This window comes from Otolemur garnettii, unplaced genomic scaffold, assembly GCF_000181295.1.
Source record: "Otolemur garnettii isolate 467f Iridium unplaced genomic scaffold, OtoGar3 scaffold00124, whole genome shotgun sequence".
Lineage (NCBI taxonomy): Eukaryota > Metazoa > Chordata > Mammalia > Primates > Galagidae > Otolemur > Otolemur garnettii.
Genome location: NW_003852519.1, coordinates 787,188 through 808,076, shown reverse-complemented (window position 1 = coordinate 808,076; position 20,889 = coordinate 787,188). Strand labels below are relative to the sequence as shown.

General features: G+C 47.0%; 1 protein-coding gene across 2 annotated transcripts in view; it reads right to left on the bottom strand.

Annotated features, from left to right (window-relative positions):
• Positions 1-20,889, bottom strand: part of BCL2L14 (BCL2 like 14) — a 24,817-nt gene that overhangs the window by 2,731 nt on the left and 1,197 nt on the right. The window contains exons 2-5 of one of the 2 annotated variants that reach the window (XM_003797769.3): positions 13,927-14,363; positions 9,392-9,562; positions 6,208-6,278; positions 2,972-3,238 (exon numbers count right to left, since the gene is read on the bottom strand). In XM_003797769.3, the coding sequence (XP_003797817.1) occupies positions 2,972-3,238; positions 6,208-6,278; positions 9,392-9,562; positions 13,927-14,356 (939 nt within the window). In that variant the 5' untranslated portion in view covers positions 14,357-14,363. Of the gene's footprint in view, positions 1-2,971; positions 3,239-5,969; positions 6,075-6,207; positions 6,279-9,391; positions 9,563-13,926; positions 14,364-20,889 lie in introns of those variants that run through there. The other variant, XM_023517894.1, reaches the window with a different exon arrangement.

Sequence of the window (20,889 nt, the reverse complement as noted above, 5' to 3'; positions counted from 1 at the left end):
CCACCATGCCCAGGCAGCATAATGTTTTTAAAGTTCATCCATGTATCAGTAGTATATTTCTGTTTTAAAAAAATTTTTTTTAGAGACAGAGTCCCACTTTGTTGTCCTTGGTAGAATGCCCTGGCGTCAAGGCTAACAGAAAACTCCAACTCTTGGGCTTAGGCTATTCTCTTGCCTCAGCCTCCCGAATAGCTGGGAATATAGGTGCCCACTACAACGCCCGGCTATTTTTTGTTGCAGTTTGGTTGGGGCTGGGTTTGAACCCACCACCCTGGGTAGATGGGGCCGGCACCCTACTCCCTGAGCCATAGTGCCGCCCAGTATATTTCTTTTTATATCCAAACAATATTCCCATCGTGTGGATATCATACATTTTATACATTTTATCATTCATCAGTTGATGTACATTTGGAGTGCTTCCACTTTGGGACCATTATAAATAACAAATGTTGCTATGAACACTCATGTACAAGTTTTTGTTTGAAAATATGTTTTCAATTTTCTTGAGTATAATCCAAGGAGTGAAACTGGTAACTTTATATTTGACATTTTGGGGAGCTGCCAAATTGTTTTCCAGAGGGGATGTACCATTTTGCAATTCAACCAGCCTTATTATGAGGGTTCCAATTTCTCTCTATCCCCACCAACGCCAACATTTTCCTTTTTTATTTTAGCCATCCCAGTGAGTAGAGCTCATTGTGGTTTTGATTTATATTTTCCTCCTATTGAAGTGAAGATGTCACACAGTTATCTTTTCTTGTGTTTATTGGCCACTTATGTATCTTCTTTGGAGAAATGTCTATTCAAATTCATTGCCCATTTTAAAAATTGGCTTGTATAATTATAATAGTTCATTATATACTCTAGATATGTCATTTACTTGACATAATGACAAATAAATAATATAATTTTTAAGTTTATTTTTCCCCATTCTGTGGGATTTATTTTTTTACTTTTTTTTTGTTTTTGTTTTTGAGACAGAGTCTCACTCAGTTGCCCTGGGTAGAGTGCCGTGGCATCACAGCTTATAGCAACCTCAAACTACTAGGCTCAAGCAAGTCTCTTGCCTCAGCCTCCTGATTAGGCACTGGCTATAACACTGGGGTATTTTTAGAGATGGGGTCTTGCTCTTGCTCAAGCCAGTCTGGAACTGGTGAGCTCAGCCAATCCACCCTCCTCGGCCTCCCAGAGTGCTAGGATTATAGTTTGGGTGACTGTGCCCAGTCTTGTTTTACTTTCTTGATGATGGCATCCTTTGAAGCACAAAATGAAGCCTAATTTATCTATTCTTCATTTTGTGCTTTTAGCACAGACCTGCTATTTTTTTATAGAACATTTGTGGTATTTCAACTACATTGATGGGTTAAATGGAGTTTTGAGAACTAGCCTGTGAACCCAGCTGAAATTTATAATTTCTCTGGAAAAATACATCAATGGCTTGGTGCCCATAGCACAGTGGTTATGGCGCCAACTACATACACCAAGGTTGGCAAGTTTGAACCCAGCCTGGGTCAGCTAAACCACAATGGCAACTGCAATAAACAATAGCCGGGTGTTGTGGTGGGCAGCTGTAGTTCCAGTTACTCGGGAGGCTGAGGCAAGAGAATTGCTTAAGCCCAAGAGTTTGAGGTTGCTGTGAGCTGTGATGCCACAGCACTCTACTGAGGGTGACAGTAAGACTCTGTCTCAAAAAAAGAAAAGAAAAGAAAAATACGTTAATGGGACTAATAATGTTTTAGAAATAAACGCTTGACTCATGCATGTCATTGTAGGACAAACATGGAGTGTTGCAGACAGAGGCTGGAGGGGTCAGAAAAGGATTTGGGGCAGACGAGGGCTGGGGCTGGAGGGGGTGGGGTTCCTGGAAGGAAGAATTAGTAGAACTGAAATAACACAGAGGAACCTATCCTCCTTTTAGAATGAGTGAAGGGGTTTTGAATCTAGAATACTTAAGAGCCTCGTTTGTTCAGATTAGCCACATAGGGTTATCAGAACTGGTGCAAACGAGAAAACTAGGAATGCACAGAAGAGTGGGCAGCCTCAGTGCGCTGCCCCTGAAGGCCGCGGCAGGCACTTCAGTCCTGTGGGAGAGATCAGCCACACTTTCCCTCTGACAGCCAAGTCCCAGAGTCACTCTAGCCATGTCCAGTGCCGACTCAAACTTTGAGTTTCTATAAATGGCCAATAAACACACGACAATGTGCGTGTGTGACATCTTTACTTCCACAGTGGCCCCTGGGCTGTTCTAGTAGAAAGAGGGTTAAGGATAACATGGGGCAATGGCCTATCCTCCTGGGAATGCCTGCGTCTCCTGAGACTTGTAGGGAAGAGCACTTTGACCAGGGTGACCTTATGTAGCCATGTGAACCCAGCAGCTTTTAGGGGATCTCAGGGAATGAGGATAAAGGGGATGGGAGGGGTTTGGGCTGAGCCATGGGGAAAGATATTTGTTTTGACCCATACCAGGTAATTAAAAATAGCTGAAAGTTTAATTATTTCCTTTTTAGTTTGTATACAATTATCCCTGCCAAAACGGTTGATTCAAAGCAGCGATGACAAAATGTTATGGGCCCTGAATCCCCACGTGAGGAATAGCCCCAATGCCCTGTCAGTATCCACGTGTGTGGGAAACCGCCCGCCCTCATGCCACTCCCAGACTTCCGTTGCCTGCAAGAATTTGTGGAAACAGAAATTACATCTCTCTAAACATTTTATATCTCAGCATCTCCTCATTTCCTCCTTCCACACACATACCCCATATGCCCTTTCAGAGCTCAGTAAATATTTGTCAATGATGAAGACAGCCACTAAAACTATGTTCCCATCCGTGGGATGTATCTCTTGCCCCTCAAGTGTCCTACCCCCATGAGAATTGACTTGCAGACATAGTTCCTTCACTTAAAAAAAAAATCTTTCCATCCCATCTTTTCTGAGTTCTGAGAAGATCTGTTTTTAAAGAGAATACACTTACCCATCCACCATGCTGCTGCACCCAGGGTGAGAAGTTCTCCTTTAGATACTTGGCTCCAAAGCCCAGCACCCTGTTCATGGGGTGGTTGTCGATAGCTGTGAGCTTGGCCATGACGTCTATTGCAAGCGCAGCCTTAAAACCTTGAGCTTTGACCTCTGACTCTCCCCTGGTGTCCACAGCACTTAGGACCTGGTCTGTGACAGTCTTAAAAACAGCATAGGGCAGCCCGTCTGGGAAGCTGCTCATCAAAGCCTTGTCTCTCTTCAGCTGTGGACAGAGGATAAGCATTCAGCAGAGCAGCTTGGCTCAGCAAGGCAGACACAGACCACTCTTTAGCTCAAACTTGGGCCACCAGAATAGTCTGTGAAAAACCCTGGATGCTGGTTTCAATCAAGGCACAGTGTCCTGCAGAACCAGACCTGGTGTGCACTGGTCTATGCATTCATTGCATTGGGATGAATATAGGATAAAATGGGCCAGTCCACTCATTCAACATTCAGTGCCTGTGTCCTGATCTCCCACAGTGAGTGATGAAGAGTCCGGCCCTCACTCAGGGCCTCGCAGTCTAGTGGCGGCCACCAAGACAGTGCTACATGCTTTGCTGGAGGTTGTGCAATGCTCAGGATCTGAAGCTTGGACATCACTGTTTGGGCTTAAACCTCTGTTCCTCCTCCTGCTAGCTGTGCAACCTTGGGGAAATTGCTTAACCTCTCAGGTTCAGTTTTGTCATGTCTAAAGTAGGATGCTGATAATGCCTGTACTGTAGAGTAATGGAACACTTAGCGTAGTGCTGGACTGGTGTGTGTGGGTGCTCTGGAAATGTTATTCATTTTCTTGGACACTGTGGGAGGATGGAAGTTGGGGAGGAGTCTCTGATGTATATTTGTTAACTTAAAAAAAAATCCATTCCGTTGATTCCCTTCCCATTATTCTACCCAATTGATTTTACCACCCACCCATCCCTTGAAACTAGTATTTCTCTCCCTTACTGCCTCTAAAGTACTATAATTTTTTGTTTTGCAGTTTTGACTGGGGCTGGGTTTGAACCTGCTACCTCCGGTATATGGGGCCGGCACCCTACTCCTTTGAGCTACAGACACCACCCCGAACTATCATACTTAAAAAAAAAATCAATATTGTCTTTGCTTCATTGGGAAGTGCGGGCTTATGTCAAAAAGCCATATATCATGCTCATTTAAAGCCATCCTTACATCCTTATGATGTCTGTCACGTGAAAATGGAAATTTCTTAGTGAGCAGGGACAAAATGTTTATTGGAAAACCCTCTAGTTCTGTCCTTGAGGAATGATAAGCTAAGCAGGTTTTCAACGAGTCCTATTTCTAAAAAGAAATGTCTGGGGGATGAGTCCTGTGCTATGTGAAGATCTTGGTGGAGCAGTGTCCTTTCCCTGAACCAAGCCCACCCCTGAACTCCCAGATCCCATCTGGGCTATAAATCTGAATGGGAATGGCTAGCCTCCTCCAGCCTCCTTTTCATCAGTGACCCAACTAATGAGCTAGGCTCAAAACTTAGCAGGCAGCGACCAGTCAGGACTCTGTCAGAATAAGAGAACCAAACTCCAGAAAGACAAGGCCTTCCCCAGAGCTTGCGTCCTGTGCTTTCCCTGCCTGTCCGTCTTGGTTGCACCACGAGTGCCAGGGCTAGCGGCTCTGCAGACGCTCCGTGTCCCTGGCTTACCTGGCCCTGCCTCCCTCTCCCACTTTGCTCTGGGAGCTGCTTACCCACAGGCCTGCCATGTGTCCCTCCCAGAGTCCTCTGCTGGGGAAACGTGTAAAGTAATACACGTTTCTGCGTAAGTAATAAAGTCTCTGCATAAATAGTATAAAATGTCAGTAGAAATCAAGAGAGAGCATCAGGCAGAGTTGAGTGAGGTTTTTGAGATGGTATTTGGAGTGAAAAGGAAAGCATCGTTCTTCAAAGCCCAGGGGTGGCCTACACTACACCCCTTTGGCTTCCAGCATCCCTGACCTCCAGTTGGCTACTGTGAGTCACTACTTAGGGGAGCTGGGAAGGAGGTTTCTCTGAGAGCCACAGAAACCTGGAGTTGTAACGAGCCCTGGAGGACATCTAAGGACCCCTCCGAGTTCCATACTCGGCTGCTGACTGGTTATTGGCCCCTACTTGTGGTTCTTCTAGTGCCAGGAAGACGGTTCCTTCAAAAGCAGTCCTTGGCCCTGACAGGTGTCTCGAGTGCTAGGAAGTTCATCTTTACACTAAGGGGAAATCATTTGCCCCGGCTCTTCTCTAGCTCATTCTGGAGAAAAGCAGGGTTGTCCTCAAACCATCATCCTGTTGTTTCCTGCTTCTCTGCTCCCCTTTCCACCCTTGACTTCTGACCCCAAACCTCACACATCACCTCCTCTTTTCTGTCACTAAATGTCCTTGGTTTTTTCACTGTTTCTCTCTTAGCATCATGGCCCCGGCCCCTCAGCCTCCCAGTCACCAACTCTGGACACAGTTCTGACAAAGCTATTGGGGAAGGGTCAGAGCACACCACGCTGGGGGAGGTGGCAGGCTGGTCACTGCTGTTTCCCCTTCCTGCATAAACTCCCCACACCCCAAGGCCTGCCCCAGGGGTCCTGAATGAGGACATGATTGACACAGGAGAGACTTCTTAGTCATCTCTGGGCACACAAGAGAAACCCTTCTGATTACACTGGGGGTTTGCTAACCAACTCTTGACCTGAAAACAACTTTTACATGTTTCTGAAGGGAAGGATCAGTCACCAAGTGATGCTAACCCGCCTCCCTGGCTGAGCTGCTGGGGAGACCGAGAGCAGACGACAGTCCAACAACTGTAGGGGAGAAGATTTCACCAAGGGCTCCAGCCTGTGACTGACTCTGGGATACAGATATCCAGACTGCAGGGCAAATACAAGCGTTTAAACCTCACTGAGGATCAGTTACATGGGGAACGAGGTTAATATTTCCATCCAGCAAATTTTAATTTACTGATGTTTTTTCTTGCAATAATAAGTTCCTTTCTTAGTTTCCAAAAATTCCAAGGAGGCTCCAGGAGGTTTACTTATGTTTTCCAAAGTGATTCATTTTTGAGACGCTGCCAGCATGAAGAATTTTGACTCTAAGGGAAATAAAATTTAGGACTAAGTAGAAACCAGAACGGTGAAAAGGAAAAAGTTTGCAACCTGGAGTCCCATTCCATTCTCACAGACTAGGCACAGAAAGAAAACACATTAGTCCAAGGAGCTTCATACCTCTTTGTTCAACTGATCCCCTGAATATTTCAGCAGCTCAACAATTTTGCTTATTATTTGGTCTTCTTCCTCTGTCGGGGGAAAAATTCCAGTTATTTCTTTTAAAAGAGGCAGAAGAAAAAAAAATTCTTAAATTTTTCCAGCAGCAATGAATGCCTGTGGCTTGGTAGGGACCGAGGAAGAAGTACTCTGTCTAATTCTTAGCAAATAAATCTCACCTCGCCTCTTCTGCAGCAGCCACAGTCTGTTCCAGCCATTTCTCCCACAACCCCCTCCTTTCCTCTTTTTCCTCCTCTGTCTTGGTTTAGCCTTCCACTTCTCACTGGGAAACGCATTACTGTGTTTACCATACTCAGACTGCAGGGCAAATACAAGCCATAACCATCATCATGTTGCTGATGAGGACATGTAGGAGAAATTTCCCCCTGTTTTTTAGACTTTTCCTAAGTAGATGACACTTTTTCCTTATGGAGACCATAAATCCCACATTTGATCATATTTCCCCCTTTGGATGAGCTGATAGAAAGGATAGCGCCAAATCCGTGGCCCACATCCAAAAGGGAGGATGATCTTCTTGGCCTGCCTTTTGGGAACTGACCTCATCCCTGTCGGCGTGACTAGGCTCAAATAAATAATACCTACTCAGTCAACATACACTGAACTGAGGGACCCTGGAGGCCAACACCTTAAGCCCTCTGCACAGAGACAAGGAAGGGTGCGCCCCTCTCAACATTCCTCACAGGCTTTTATTGAAGTCTCAGGTGTGAGAAAATATGGCACAGAGGAAAGCTTCAAAGAGAGAGTAAAGGATAAAAAGCAAGGAGTTTATTTTTAACTGCATGATCGGACTCCGAACACCCCGTGTACTGTCCTTCTGTCTTGCCTTTTTCTTATCACTGCTAAGTGTGACATGGGGCAGAGACAGGGTGCTGGGTCTAGTGAGCACGTTGTTGGTACGCAGGGCCAGCAGTGATTACTGCCCAGATTACTCTATCTCTAGTACCTAGCTCTTTTAACCCTATGCTCTAGCCTATACATTCTTAAGCCCATCTTGTTTTCTAGTTTTTGTTTGGTTTTCTTTCTACATTATCTTTTTTTTTTCTTTTGAGACAGAGTTTCACTTTGTAACCTCTGGTAAAGTGCCATAGCATCATACATAGCTCACAGCAACCTCAAACTCTTGGGCTCAAGCAATTCTCTTATCTCAGCCAGTAGCTGGAACTACAGGTGCCTGCCACAATGCCCAACTATTTTTAGAAACAGGGTCTTACTCTGGCTCAGGCTGAACTGTGAAGTCAGGCAATCCACTCACCTCAGCCTCCCAGAGTGTTGGGATTAGAGGCATGAGCCGCTGCACCCAGCCTCTTTTTACTTTTCTTTCTTTTTTTTTTTTTTTTTGAGATAGTGTCTCACTCTGTCACCCTGGGTAGAGTGCCATCGTGTCACGGTTCCCAGCAACTTCAAACTCCTGGACTCAAGTGATCCTCTTGCCTTAGCCTCCCACATAGCTGGGACTGGGTGCCCACCACCACTCCTGGCTAGTTTTTCTATATTTAGTAGAGATGGGGTCTTGCTTTTGCTCAGGCTGGTCTCAACTCCTGAGTTTAAGCAATCCACCTGCCTTGGCCTCCCAGAGTGCTAGGGTTACAGGTGTGAGCCACCACACCCAGCCTTTTTACATTATCTTTCAGGTTTGATTTCTTTCATCTCACTGAAATGCATACTTTAGTATGCTGCATCTCTATACCACATGGTAGACAGATACATAAAATTAATGACTCCCCACACCTTCTAAGCTAAGACAGCAGGGGGAGGGAAGGGCAGTGACACTGTTGGTGTGTGGTGTGGATGTAGGAACAGGGGAGGTGGAGTATGATTTTTCTCTTGCTAACAACTAAACATAAACAGAATGGTCAGCGCTGCAGAACAGAATCCAAACAGAGACAAAGCAGGCACTGAGAACAGCACTTGTCATGGCACAGTCCCTGGGCCACATGGAGTCCTCAGGGTGGTCCTCAGTGAAGGGGAAAGAGAGGACAGGAAATTGGTGCACAAAGTCCCAAGAAGGTCTAGGCAAGAGGTAAGTGAGGAGACAGAAACTCGGGTTGCTTGAGAGAAGAACGAATGTGTGTCAGCACAGCTCCAGTGTGAGTCTCATCTGTTGCTGCCTTTCTTGGGGAAAGTTGTAGGAGCAGCTGCTTCAGTTTCTCCCGGGCATGGAAGATGACGGCCTTAGCGTCAGCTTGGCTCAAGGGAGTGCATCCCATCTCCCTGACACCCGTGGGATAGCAAAATGGTGTCAACACTCTTTTCAGCAAACACAGAGGACTCCTCCTGTCCCCAGCGCCTCCCTTGGAGCTTCTGTGGCAGTTTGTGGCCCCTGCAGTGTGGACACCACTCTGCTTCAGGGGTCAGGAGACACTGGTGCTGTGGCAGGGAGAACACGCACATTGTCATTTGAGGTGCTGCAAACCCAGAAGCCACCTGTGCCTCTCCTTGGGGAGTGTTTGGAGAGCGAGAGCCAGGGCAAGGCCTGTCGCTGGTGAGGGAAGGCGGGACTGAGCTGCTCCTCCTGTGGGCTGTTCCTCCCCCCTCAGAGCCCAAATTTCCCATCAGCCAGGTGGGATCTACAGTCCCAGCTATTGCTCTGATTTAGGTGACAACTGGCCCAGAGTGGTCACTACTTCTCCACTCTGCTCCATGTTCTGTACCATTCCTGGTGTCTGATGACCCCCTCCCTGCTTTTTCACAGGCACCCAGAGCAATGTTCTAAACCTCTGACTTCATCTTGCAACACTTGCACCCATTGCTATGGGTGCCTCTTCATATCCAATGAGATAGGTCCAGGGTCACTGGTAACATCATCAAATTTAACACTGCATTTCCTGCTGGGGACAAGGCGAAAGGTGGGCTCTGTGTTGTCTCCTCTCCCTTAGTAGAAGACTTTTCTACTGCCTTAGCAGTGAACTGGATATGCTGGTTCAACCTGCTGGTGCAGCCTCCTGCCTTGGGCTAGGGTCTCAAGCTAGAGTCAGAGCTCCTAGCATGTGGTGGTCATCCCTCAGTCTGGTCTGCCAGAGACTCACAAATAGCAAAGGCTTGGGCTGAATAAATCCATGAACACCCCTATGCCTCTGCCTGGCAAGCATTGTACCCAGCGCAAACACCCGGAAGGAAAGTTTACCTTTCTTAGAACTTGATGCTGCAGGCTGGGCGCCTTCAGCCCGGAACTGGAGAGACTGTGGTGTCCAATTCCTTTTGGGCTTGAAGCCCCCTGCCTGGGCTTCTAGTGGTGGCCAGGAATAAACAATTTCAGCAACTCGGTTGGCAATGGAAACAACTTTGGGGTCTGCAGCTGAAACAAGACAAAACGGTGCTGAGAGGCCCTTCCCAGAAGAACTTGGCCCGGCTCATTGGTATGCACAGTTTCCCGCAATGAAAAGACCAGCCCAGAAAGAGAGGAAATTGCCCAGGAGTGTGAGTGTGTGTGTAGGGAGGGAGGGTCACTGTTCACAAAGGACTGGCAGTTGCCTGGCAGAGGCTGGGATGTGGGAGGAGTACAGAGGAATGATTGTCACCTTGAAACAATTACCCTTGTGCACCTTCTTTTTGAAGCCTTACAAAATTACGATCTCCTTTCCCTCTTTGCAAGGGAAGAAATACAAAAGGGAGTGCTTTAGTGCTTTTCTTGAGTGAATGCTCATTATGCTTTTATTTTTATTCTTTTTATTCTTCTGGACATGCTTTATACCTCAGAGAGCTGACCCCTACAGGCATAGGAGGACACTCAGTAGTTTGACGAGCTCTGGGGAGTTGGCCACTCAGGGCAGAGAAACATCCCTACTCTCAGGCCATATTCATCACCCAAGCCCATCCTCAAGTAAGCATTCAACTCTCCTTGCTGGTATAGTTCCACAGCTTTTCTATTTTCTGGAGAGCATTCAATGAATGCTTATGATAAACAGAGGAGCACAGTATGCAACCCAGGGCTTCCAAGACTTTGCAGTTAAGACAAGAATCACATCAGGTGTCTGCACACAAAATTATAGAATAGAGCATTTTGAGACAGGAAGGTTTCAAGATGGATCCCCTGAACACAGTAGCCTGTAAAAGAGCAGCCACTTCTGCCCGCTGGTTGGGGACAAGGTGAAGTGGGCTGGGTAGGTGGTATGGCATTGGGTAGGGAAACTTTCATTGTTGATTGTCATTATATTCCCATTTTTAAAGAGCTGTGCAAGCTCTGTCTTTGATGCCAAACGGAGCGGCTGAGTTGTATCATATGACACTTGAATAACACTACTTAATTTTCAAGACGTAAAGAAAGTAATGGAACAGGGGTTTGGGCCAGGAGGTTGGGGTGCCAAAACTCCTGGGGGACTCCTGGGCTTGGCAAATCATGACAGAGAAGTAAGACAAGAGCTGGGGCCTGGGAGCTGTGTGCTGGTCACCCAGGATGGGCTACCTAAGGTCGCAGAGGTAGCAGAGGCCAACTTTCCTGAGGACACACAGGGGAATATTCTCTTGGCTTTGGAAGCCAGAGTCTCTTGATGTTTCCTTGCAGGGGATGTGGATGGCCAGCATTCAAGAGGGGCCTGATGGGGCTGCAATAGGTGATTAAAACATACGAAGTACATTTGTTAGTTATTAAAATGAGAAGGCAGAGCATTGATTCTTCCCCTTGGCTTCTTTCTCTCATTCACTCCTTATCTATTTTTGAACCTTATGGACTAAGCATGAGAAAAGTGGCTTTTTAACCCAAATGTCCACCTGAGGAAGGCCCTATGGACAGAGCACCGAGGCTCCCATGCAGCGGGGTACTCCAGAGAGGGAGGATGTGATGTCACCCTCTGCCCATCTTGCATGCTAAGCTATTGATTTCTGTGACCGAGTGGCCCTGGAGAGGGAGGCAAATGAAATGTGTGCAGGACAAATGGTAACCAAACACGTCTGAATGCAGATGAACGGGCTTTAGTTAGGATTCCTACTTTGAAACCTTAATTTTAAGAAAGAGGAGAGTCCCTTCTTGTCAGACTTGGTCGCATCTGACAGGCAAGGGAAAATTGGATGGGAGTGGGGACAGGGCTGAAAGGTGCCGTCTTTGGAGTCCAGTTGAGGGGCCATTGAGAGTGGGAGGGCAGGGCAGGAAGGTGCTGCCAGCCTGGGGCCTGAAGTTTTTGTTTTAAGAGAAGAGGCAGGGAGTTCCAGAGTGACTTCCTTATAATAGAGACAACGGTTTTCCATTCTATCCATTTTCTTTTTCTTTAGTAACAGACCCTTAAAATGTGAGTAGCAACAAAGGATCCAGCTGAACCAACTGCGTTTTCCAGCCGCCCTTGCAGTAAAGGGTGGCTGGTGAGATACCCAAAGTTGAGAATAGTTTCAAGAAAGCTCTCTGGGTTTGAACCCGCCACCCTTGGTATGTGGGGTCGGTGCCCTGCCCACTGAGCCACAGGCACCGCCCTCAAGAAAGTTCTCTAGCAAGGAGCTGAGTCATCTAAAGAAAGGTGCCCTTGGTCCTCCTTTGCTTCCTTTTCCTTCCTGCTTAAAATGTAGACATAATGGCTGGAGCCGCCTAGGACATAAGGTGACTTTGAGGTTGGAAGCCACTAGCGAGGGATGGCAGAACTCCCAGGAATGCCAAATGCCCCGTGCAGCAGCCAGATGAGGCCTGAGTTGCCAAATTTTTATCTTCTTTTACGGAGAGGAAAATAAACCTCTGTATTATTTAAACCATAGTTATTTGGGTTTTCCACTACCTGTCATTGAACCTATCCTTAACGGTAACATTCCCTATGTGGTCAGTCATAGCTATGGAGAAACAGAGCCTCACGACTAAGACAGTCCAGATTGGTGGTCTTCAAAACAGGGGTCAGCGTCCACTTTCTTATATTCAAGGCCTTTTCCTAACAAACTTTGTTCTTGGGACATAACCTCACACTCCCCACTTTAAGGCTGGTAGCTGAGTTCTGGAAATGGCAGCACAAGGCTAAACTGTGATCTTCGGTTAAAAGAACACAGGTGAAAACTGTTCACTCTGCTGTGTGCGTGGCAGAGCAGAAATAGGACGGGTGGCTCCCTGGGTCACACCCAGCAGAAGAGCCAATACAAGTAACATATAAAGCACACGATAAACTAAATAAACAGGAAAGTGAGGAGAAAGGTGAGAAGGAAGATAAGCCGGACTTATGCATTTAAGGCAAATTGCCCTTAGGAGGTTCTTGTCTGTTCTTTTCCAGGGAGAATGTACGACGTATATATAGTTACTTAGCCACAGATACCATTCAGCTGTTCAGCGTAGAAACCCATTGTCTACGTGTTTTTCAAATTTAACCTTTTATTCTAAATCTTACATAAAAGATTTCTTTTCCCACTGAAAAAAGAAGAAAAAAACATGTTCCTCAAAAATTTAGAAAATTTTTAAAAAAGGCCAAATGACACTTGAGTAAATATCAAAATATAGAACGTCATTTAGCTTAGCAAAAGCCTGAGAATGAAGGTCTGTAAAAGCTTTCTCTGACTCCCAGTAAAGTCCACAGTGCAGGCAACGCAGAAAAGACCATTTAGGTGCCTCCAAACTGTTCTTTGCTGCAGAGCAGATACTATCCCCCGGTAGGAGCAGAGGCTGGGGTTCCAGCAAGGCCGGAGGGAAGGCCCCCACCCTCCTTTTGCTCTAGACTTGCTACTGCAGCCTTAGCCCGGCAGAGCTGAGAGCAAATGGCTTGTTGCAGAGGGCAGACACAGTCCTAGTTTGACGTTGGTTTAGTCCAGGCTGTGCTGCTACTTCCCAGCTGTTTCCTCTAGCAATCCCCTTCTGTGGGACTCTCATTTCCTTATCTGTGCTGTGAGGTTCCCCCAGGTAACCCTCACCCTAACCCCTGCTATTTCTATAACTCTGATGGGAAAGGGAATTTCCTAGACCTTAGTGAATGATCGAAAGCTGTCCATGAACAAGCTAATTTTCCAAGTAAGTTGGGACATTTACATTTTAATATCGAGGCATTACTGCCACCTGTTGACTAATTATTAACAAGTTACGGGGCCAATCAAACCCAGCAGGAGGGGAACTGTCTTTGAAAATCTGGGCAGGGGGTGGGGAGCAGTGGGCCTTGTGGAAGGTGAAGAAGATGCTTACACCAAGGTGTCTGGACAAAGGCCAATTGTTTATGATAAAGCTTCTCATGAAAATGTTGCATTCAATATAATGAATTCCGTCCCACTGAGGGAAGATTTTGTTAAAATGCTTCTCATTTTGGAACGGTTTATACTTTGAAGAGTATTTTTATATATAGCTCTATGATCTTTCTATCAGCCCTTAGAGGCAGGGAGGGTGGGATAGACCCAATGTACAGATGGAAACACAGAGGCCCTGAGATATGGATAGACCTACCCCAGGAAGTGCAGCAGCCTGAGCCCCTGTCTACGGCCCTTTCCTGTAATTCTTCTAATTCCTGACCGATGGAATTAGAAGTTTGGGTAAAGTTTGTTTATAGACAGTGGAGTGAGAAAACCAGTTTCAGCATTCTTTCCTGCCATCATTTTCCTTTCTGTCTTGAGAAAAGTAGGGCAATTATTATTGAATCCTACTAAGTTGGAGCACGGAGGCTCAGTGAGTGTCCTGTCTGAGGCTGCTTTACCAGGCCGGAAAAGATGAACCACTGGGCACACAAAGGATTTGAGGCAGACTTGGGTGTGGGAAGGAAAGAGTTCTCAGCCACTTACCTTCGTGATCTAAGCACCGGTCCACGTTAGAGAGGGACCTGGACCACTGACCGGGAAAGCCACCCTGGTATTTTGCCGTTCTGTGTCCCTGTTCCTGCGGGGACAAGCTCTGTGAGTCCTCCTCCTTCTCCACTAGTCCCAAAAGCACTTTCCAGGAAGACTTTTTCTTGGCGAGGTTTATGGTCTTCTCACTGGATCGGGAGTTTCTGCAAGGCCATGACACCTGTGTCCACGACTCGTTTGCTGACCAATTCTCCAGACCCCTCTGGGACAGACTTCTTGTTCTTGACAGCTTTGGTGAGGTGACAGCAGGGGTGCTCTTGAAGACGTGGTGACTGACATAGTAGGCCAGGATTTTGAATTCCAGGCTGTTTGGGTCATCATCGTCCAGGGGGATTTCTTCCAGGTCACATGAGCTGGTGCTGCACATGATGGTCCTGTAACAACAAAGCCCACATCACGCCCTTCCACGGGTGGCCCAGCCGTTCCTAGGAGGTTAGGAGAGATGGGTGACACCCAGTGAACACTGCTGGAGCACCTGTTTGTGCTGGGCAGCCAGGGATAATCAGAGATGGAAAAGCTGCAGTCTTATTGGGGTGGGAAGAAAGAGATGGGCATAGATAACTCCACACCCTGGGAGGGAGCTAAGCTCCCTAGCAGAGATGCAGATTGCCAGGTAAGAGGAGAGTCAGGAGGGGTAGGTCAGCTTCAAAGAGAGAGGGGCAAATGAAGCTTCTTAGACAGGTGGGTGGATATGGGGGCTAAAAACATGTTGGGCACAGGAAAGACAATGGGTGGATTCAGGATGTGTTTGGAGAGTGCTGAGAGAGCAGGTATCACTAAGAATGGACCTGAGGGTAGCTAGGGCTTGAGAATAGTGGAGGGAAAATAACTAAAATAGCGGCTGGGTCTCATTATGGTGGGCTTTGATCATTAGGCCAAAAGTTTTGCATTTTCTCCTATAGATCAGTACATTTCAAAAGGAGCCTTAGATGGTACAGGAGCTGGTTAAAGGTCTTGCTGAGGAGATGGCAAAGGAGGAGAGGCCAACTTTGGGAGAAACGTCTGGGTGTGCACCTGACCCTTCCCTTTCTCTCTCCTTTCTCCCTCCACCTCAGTTTCTGCTTGTCCAGGTACCCTTCTGTTTCTTGCCATATTTGGCATTCCATGTGAGATTTCATCTGAAAAAGGCATTCGGCTATTATTTTTATTTTCTTACACATTTGGAATACACTGAGGGGGACAATGGAGAGCGGTTCCAAGTTTTAAGTGGAGAGTGCTGTGATCCCAGGTATGCTTTAAGGAGGCTGGTGCAAGCCTCTGTCAGTAAAATGACAGATGGAAGCATTTCATCTTGGCTCCCATATGAATGACTGGATAGATATAATGACCTGATTTTGTTCAATTTCCTTTTGCTTAGGCTTTCATGAAATAACTCTTTTTCTGGTTTCCTGCTAAGAAAGCAGTTCATTTTGTTAATAATCTACTTTGCTTTTCTTCTGCTGCAAGTTAAGGACTATATTTTTCTGACAAAATGAACGCTTTCTGCCAGAAAGCTCAGATTTACCAGCTCTCACCAGATCAAAATGTCACAAGCAGTGGCTATGTTGGAAATCAGCTTGGGCTCCTCTGTCTAATGGTGTCAAGATCACGGCCATGCCAATTTCTAATTTTGCGACTCTGCCTCTCTGAACGTGAGCTTTCTTAAGGCAAATTATAAATAATAATGGCTGGCATGGTGGCTCACGCCTGTAATCCCAGCACTCTGGGAGGCTGAGGAGGGTGGAATGCTTGAGCTCAGGAGTTCAAGACTAACCTGAGCAAGTATGAGACCCCATCTCTAAAAAATAGCCAGGTATTGTGGCAGCTCCTGTAGTCTCAGCTACTCAGGAAGCTGAGACAAGGGGATTGTTTGAGCCCAAGAGTTTGGGTGAGCTGTGATGCCACATCACTCTATAGGGGCAGGAAAGTAAGACTCTGTCTCAAAATAAATAAATAAAAATAAATAAATAGGCTTGGTGCCTGTGGCTCAAGTGGCGAAGGAGCCAGCCACATATACCTAAGGTGGTGGGTTTGAATCCAGCCTGGGCCCACCAAACAATAATGATGGCTGCAACCAAAAAATAGCCAGGTGTTGTGGCAGGCGCCTGTGGTCCCAGCTACCTGGGAGGCGGAGGCAGGAAACTCGCTTGAGCCCAGGAGTTGGAGGTTGCTGTGAGCTGTGAGCTGTGAGCTGTGATGCCACAGCACTCTACCCAGGGGGACAGCTTGAGGCTCTGTCTCAAAAAAAAAAAAAAAAAAAGAAAAGAAAAAGAAAAAGTATAAAAATAAATAAATAGATAAATAATAACAGTCATCTTGCAGGGATATTATGAGGGCATAAGCTATGCATGGCCTGGCACAGAACACGGCTCAAATGTGGTAGCTATTTTTTTTTTCCAGTACAACTGTCATCCCATGCCCTCTGGCTGTGTTCTGGATGTGGCTCTGAATCATGTTCCTTTCCTGTCCTAGTCTTTCTTTAAGACCATGTTTGGCATGTAAGCCGGCATGATAATAGAGATAAACATGGGATTGACTGACAGGTCCCTCCTTTTCTTTCCACTGTACCCTGTTATATCAGGACCAACTTATTAAGAAATGGAACAGTAACTGCAAGCAGGGGTTGAAGGCTTGTGATGTGGTACAGACCAGGTGGACTGGGTGTCTGAAGGGTGGAAAGCCAGGGTTGGCTCGGTCTCTAACTTGCAACGTCTTTGGGCAAGTTATTGCACCTTTTGGGTCCTTGGTTTCTGTGTTATTAGACAGAGACTATTCTCTTACTTTTCTCCGTGGTCATGCTATTGTAAGGAGGGGAAGGGGCTGAAGTATCTCCCCTGCAGGCCTACTGGACACTTCCTGCGTCTGTCATTGTCTCCTCTCCTTTATTTATAATAGAAGAGGCTCATACCCGCTGATATAAAGACTGTTCATCCGAGGAACTGCTCCTTGGCCAGGCCCTGAGGAGGCAATGGTCCTACTGGGGGAGTTCTGATGGAAGGGAGCCTGGGAGGGGTGTTGGGGGCTATGCCAAAACATCAAGTGAAGACGCAGGGGACAGAGATGGACTTCCCGGTGTGGCAAAGGGCAGAATGTCAAAACCCGACATTTCTCTATATACACTGACATATTTACACAACTCCCAAGCCCCACAAACCTGCCTCAGACAATTGAACATGAGCAAATGCTTGAGGGGGGGTCAAGCAAAGTGTGGGTGTGGCTGCTACGCTTTCTCCTTTGCTGCTGCTTCACGTTCCCATCCCACTCCAGTGCTTGGACAATCTTTCTTCCCTCCCCCTCCCCCAATTTCATACTCACGTCCTGCAAACCATTTGCTGTCAGGAGTCACTTCAACATCTCCTTCAAGCACACACCTCTTTCTGCCTCCTACCATGCCCCACAAGCATTTTCATGGCCATCCCGTCCTCTCCTCTCATCCTGCCCACAGCATAGTCCTGTCCATTCTTCCCCTAACACCATCTTGGGTCCCCATCTGCCCCGATCCCACTTCCTTGTTTCAAGGCACCTGTTACTCCTGCTCTTCATCCAGTAGGGCCAGCCTAGCTGCCGAAGGAGCTCATCAATATGGCATCGGGGGCTGGGTCAGATCAACAGTACCTAAACCCAATGACCCATCACTCAAGAGGACACAATCGTTATGTGTCTCCTGATCAAAACAACTGGATCAGAATCTGATACAGCCTGTGGATCTAACCACCAGTTTATAGGAAAATAGAGGGACTAGACGAATGCACTAGTGACCATAGGGAAATTCAGTATGTGGTACACTCTACAAGATGAACAAGCCAGCTTTTTAAACAAATGCATAGCACCAAGGAAAGGAGATGGGGAAGAACTTGCTGGGTGCAGTGGCATACCTGTAATCTCAACTTCTCAGGAGGCCAAGGAGGAGGATGGCTTGAGTCTAGGAGTTCAGGATCAACCTGGGCAACAGTTTCTCCCAAGGAGGAGCTAACCATCACAGGTTAAAAGAGACTTAAGAACTCTATCAATCATTTGTAATGAGGGAACCTTCGTTAGATCCTAACGCAAACATATTTACTATGTTAAGATAGAAACGTTTTAGCAACAAGGGAAATTTGAAGATGGTGTGTGTTTTAAATGATGTTGAAGAATTATTGATAATGTTATTGAATGTGGTAACATTGTTAAAAAGCTCACATCTGTAAGGGTATATACCGTGTATGTGTATATAAACAAGGTAAATATACTGCAAGATAGAAAGACTGGGACTTGGACTGGCTCTCCCAGTGCCTGTAATAGAGCTTGATATGCTCAATAAATATGTGATGAATGAATGAATGAGTATCGGGTGGCCAGAAAAAATACATTCAGCCAAATTGGAATTTCAGATCAATGACAAATAATTTTTTTAGTGTAAGTCCCAAATAAAATATTGTACATAACCCCCCCACCCCCGTAAATGTTGTTTACCTGATGTGAAACTAGATACCTTGTATTTTTATTTGCTAATTCAAGTGACCTTGTGAATGAAAGATATTGCTGAGAAATCTGAGGTCTGAAGTTGGAGGCTGAGAGACCTGAGAGGAGCGGGAGAATGAGCCAGACAGAGTGAGGCTGCAGTGGGGTATGTGGACAGAGTTATGTGTAGCACACCTGGTGTGGGAGAGGCTGAGGCCGGGCAAGAGGCCAGAGCTGCGGTTTCTCAGGAGAGGATTTAAGAGGTTTTTAATTCAAAACTTCCTTTCTAATCAAGCAGCTCTGGACACTGCAGGCAGGGTGTCCACTCTGGTCTTCCAGGAACTCTGGCCTTGGGGAGGAGGGGGAGCCCTCTCCTCAAGCCAGTTATACTATGCTTCTGGAAAAAGGTTCAGAAAACACAACCTTCTTTTGTTTTTGAAACCGAGCCTCAAGCTGTAGCCCTGAGTAGAGTGCTGTGGCATCACAGCTCACAGCAGCCTCCAATTCCTGGGCTTAAGTGATTCTTCTGCCTCAGCCTCTCAAGTACCTGGGACTACAGGTGCCCACTACAACGCCCAGCTATTTTTTGGTTGTAGTTGTCATTGTTGTTTGGCAAGTCTGGGCCAGGTTCAAACCTGCCAGCCCCAGTGTATGTGGCTGGTACCTTAGCTGCTTGAGCTACAGGTGCCAAGCCACAACCTTCTTAATGTATTGCAAAGGCCTTAACATTATATTTGAGTGTGCTGTCGATCATGGACAGAGGATGGGCTTCATTAGGAGGATGGTCTGCTAAATGCTGTCATTGGAAAAGGGGACCACTGAGGTCAAGATGAAGCACGCGGGCCTTCCATTTTGTAAAAGGAAAGTTTTTGTTGTCTTACTGGCTAGAAAGGCTGTTTGTGGCCCAACCAACAGGCAAAGCTAAGGAGGAGAGAGGCAGAGAGAGCAGCAGCAGTGGAAGGAGGTGCAGGGAATGGGCCCTACAGCGGGGCTACCATGAACGCCTAGAAAGCACAGAAGAGAATTTCCATGGCTTGGTTAAGACCCTTTAAATGTATGTACCAACAGTAGAGTTTTTCTTTCTGTTAATCCTCATTATAAATTAAGGGGGAGCTAGTGTTTAGTTTACAAAGTCTCACTGTGAATCAGTAGCATCTCATGTTAGAGCCCGTATGCTCTCAGCTATTCCGAGTGAAATTTTACTTTATCCAAAAAGCCCAATTTGGGGGTTTATGGAAACACAAACTGTTAGTTTTATGCTCGTGTTCATAGAAGCCTTGGGTGGGCTCCTGAGTGCTGGTTCAGAACCCGGAAGGGAGACCTGCAAGGCTTATTCTAATTCAAGGGCTCAGAGGACACAGCCCTATTCTTGCCAGCCTATATTTACAGACTTCCTCCTTTGTTCCAAACCTACACTGTCAAAGGCAAGGTTACAGGGCTTTACTGTGGCCTCCTGGTGCGAGGCACTCCCCTTCCCCCTGGGCCGTGTCCTGCCCCCAGTGTGTCCTGAGAGAACACAGGCTGTGGGGCTGTGTCCTGAGGGCTCACTGGGGAAGGTCCACTTGGGCTTCAGGGAGCACCAAGTCCCAGTTAGCAGTAGACACACTTTCAGGGTCTTTCTAGCTCTGTGGATTCATTTGCTGAGGTTAGATTTCACTTCCCTTCCAGCTACAGGTAATGGATGAGCCCACAGAGGAAAGGACCGTGAGTACTGGTTTTCTCACCACAGGGGCCACCAGCACCTGCTGCCGGAATTATGCTGGAGTCAGAACTTACACGCGGTTTGCTTTGCCTCTGCCTGTCCTGGCGGTGAGGGGCATAAAGAATCCTTTGGTGACTGTCCCAGCAAACGAGCTGACTTCCATTTGCTCTGGACGCACAGGCGATGCCTGAGAGTAAGGTGTGGCCGCTGACAAGCCCAGAGGGCTCCTACCCACATCCTAAGCTCAGCTTTGTCCTCCCCTCAGCACGCTGTGCCCCTCCACCCTTCCCCTCCCTGCCCTCACTCCAGACCTCTCAGGGTCTTCGTGCCTCCTTCCCGTCTGTCCTCTCCAAGTGCAACATGTTCTTTAATAGTGGGGGTGAATGAGGAATGAGGAGAAACAGCCTTATAACAGAGGCTAAACTCAGAGACAGAGCCGCAGGTCACATTCATCAGACTGAGGGTCTGATTGTGGAAAAGAGTGGGCTGGGGACTTTGGGAGGAGGAAGCTGTCTGGAAGGGCATAGGGGTCACTCCTATTTACCTGTGCCTTGTATTTAAGGCAGTCTCTAGGGGACTAGACCTGATGTTCTGACTCAGGCTCAAACCCAGAGATTCCCATGCTTGGTCCAATCTCTGCTCTAGGGCGGGGAGCAGCAGCCCCCTGGATGCCAGCTTGGGCAGTGGCAGCCCTGGCCACGGACAGGCTGACTTGCCATCAGGTACCTTGGCTGATACATAAGAGAGGTCTGAGAAATGTTAAATATACCTTTTTTTTT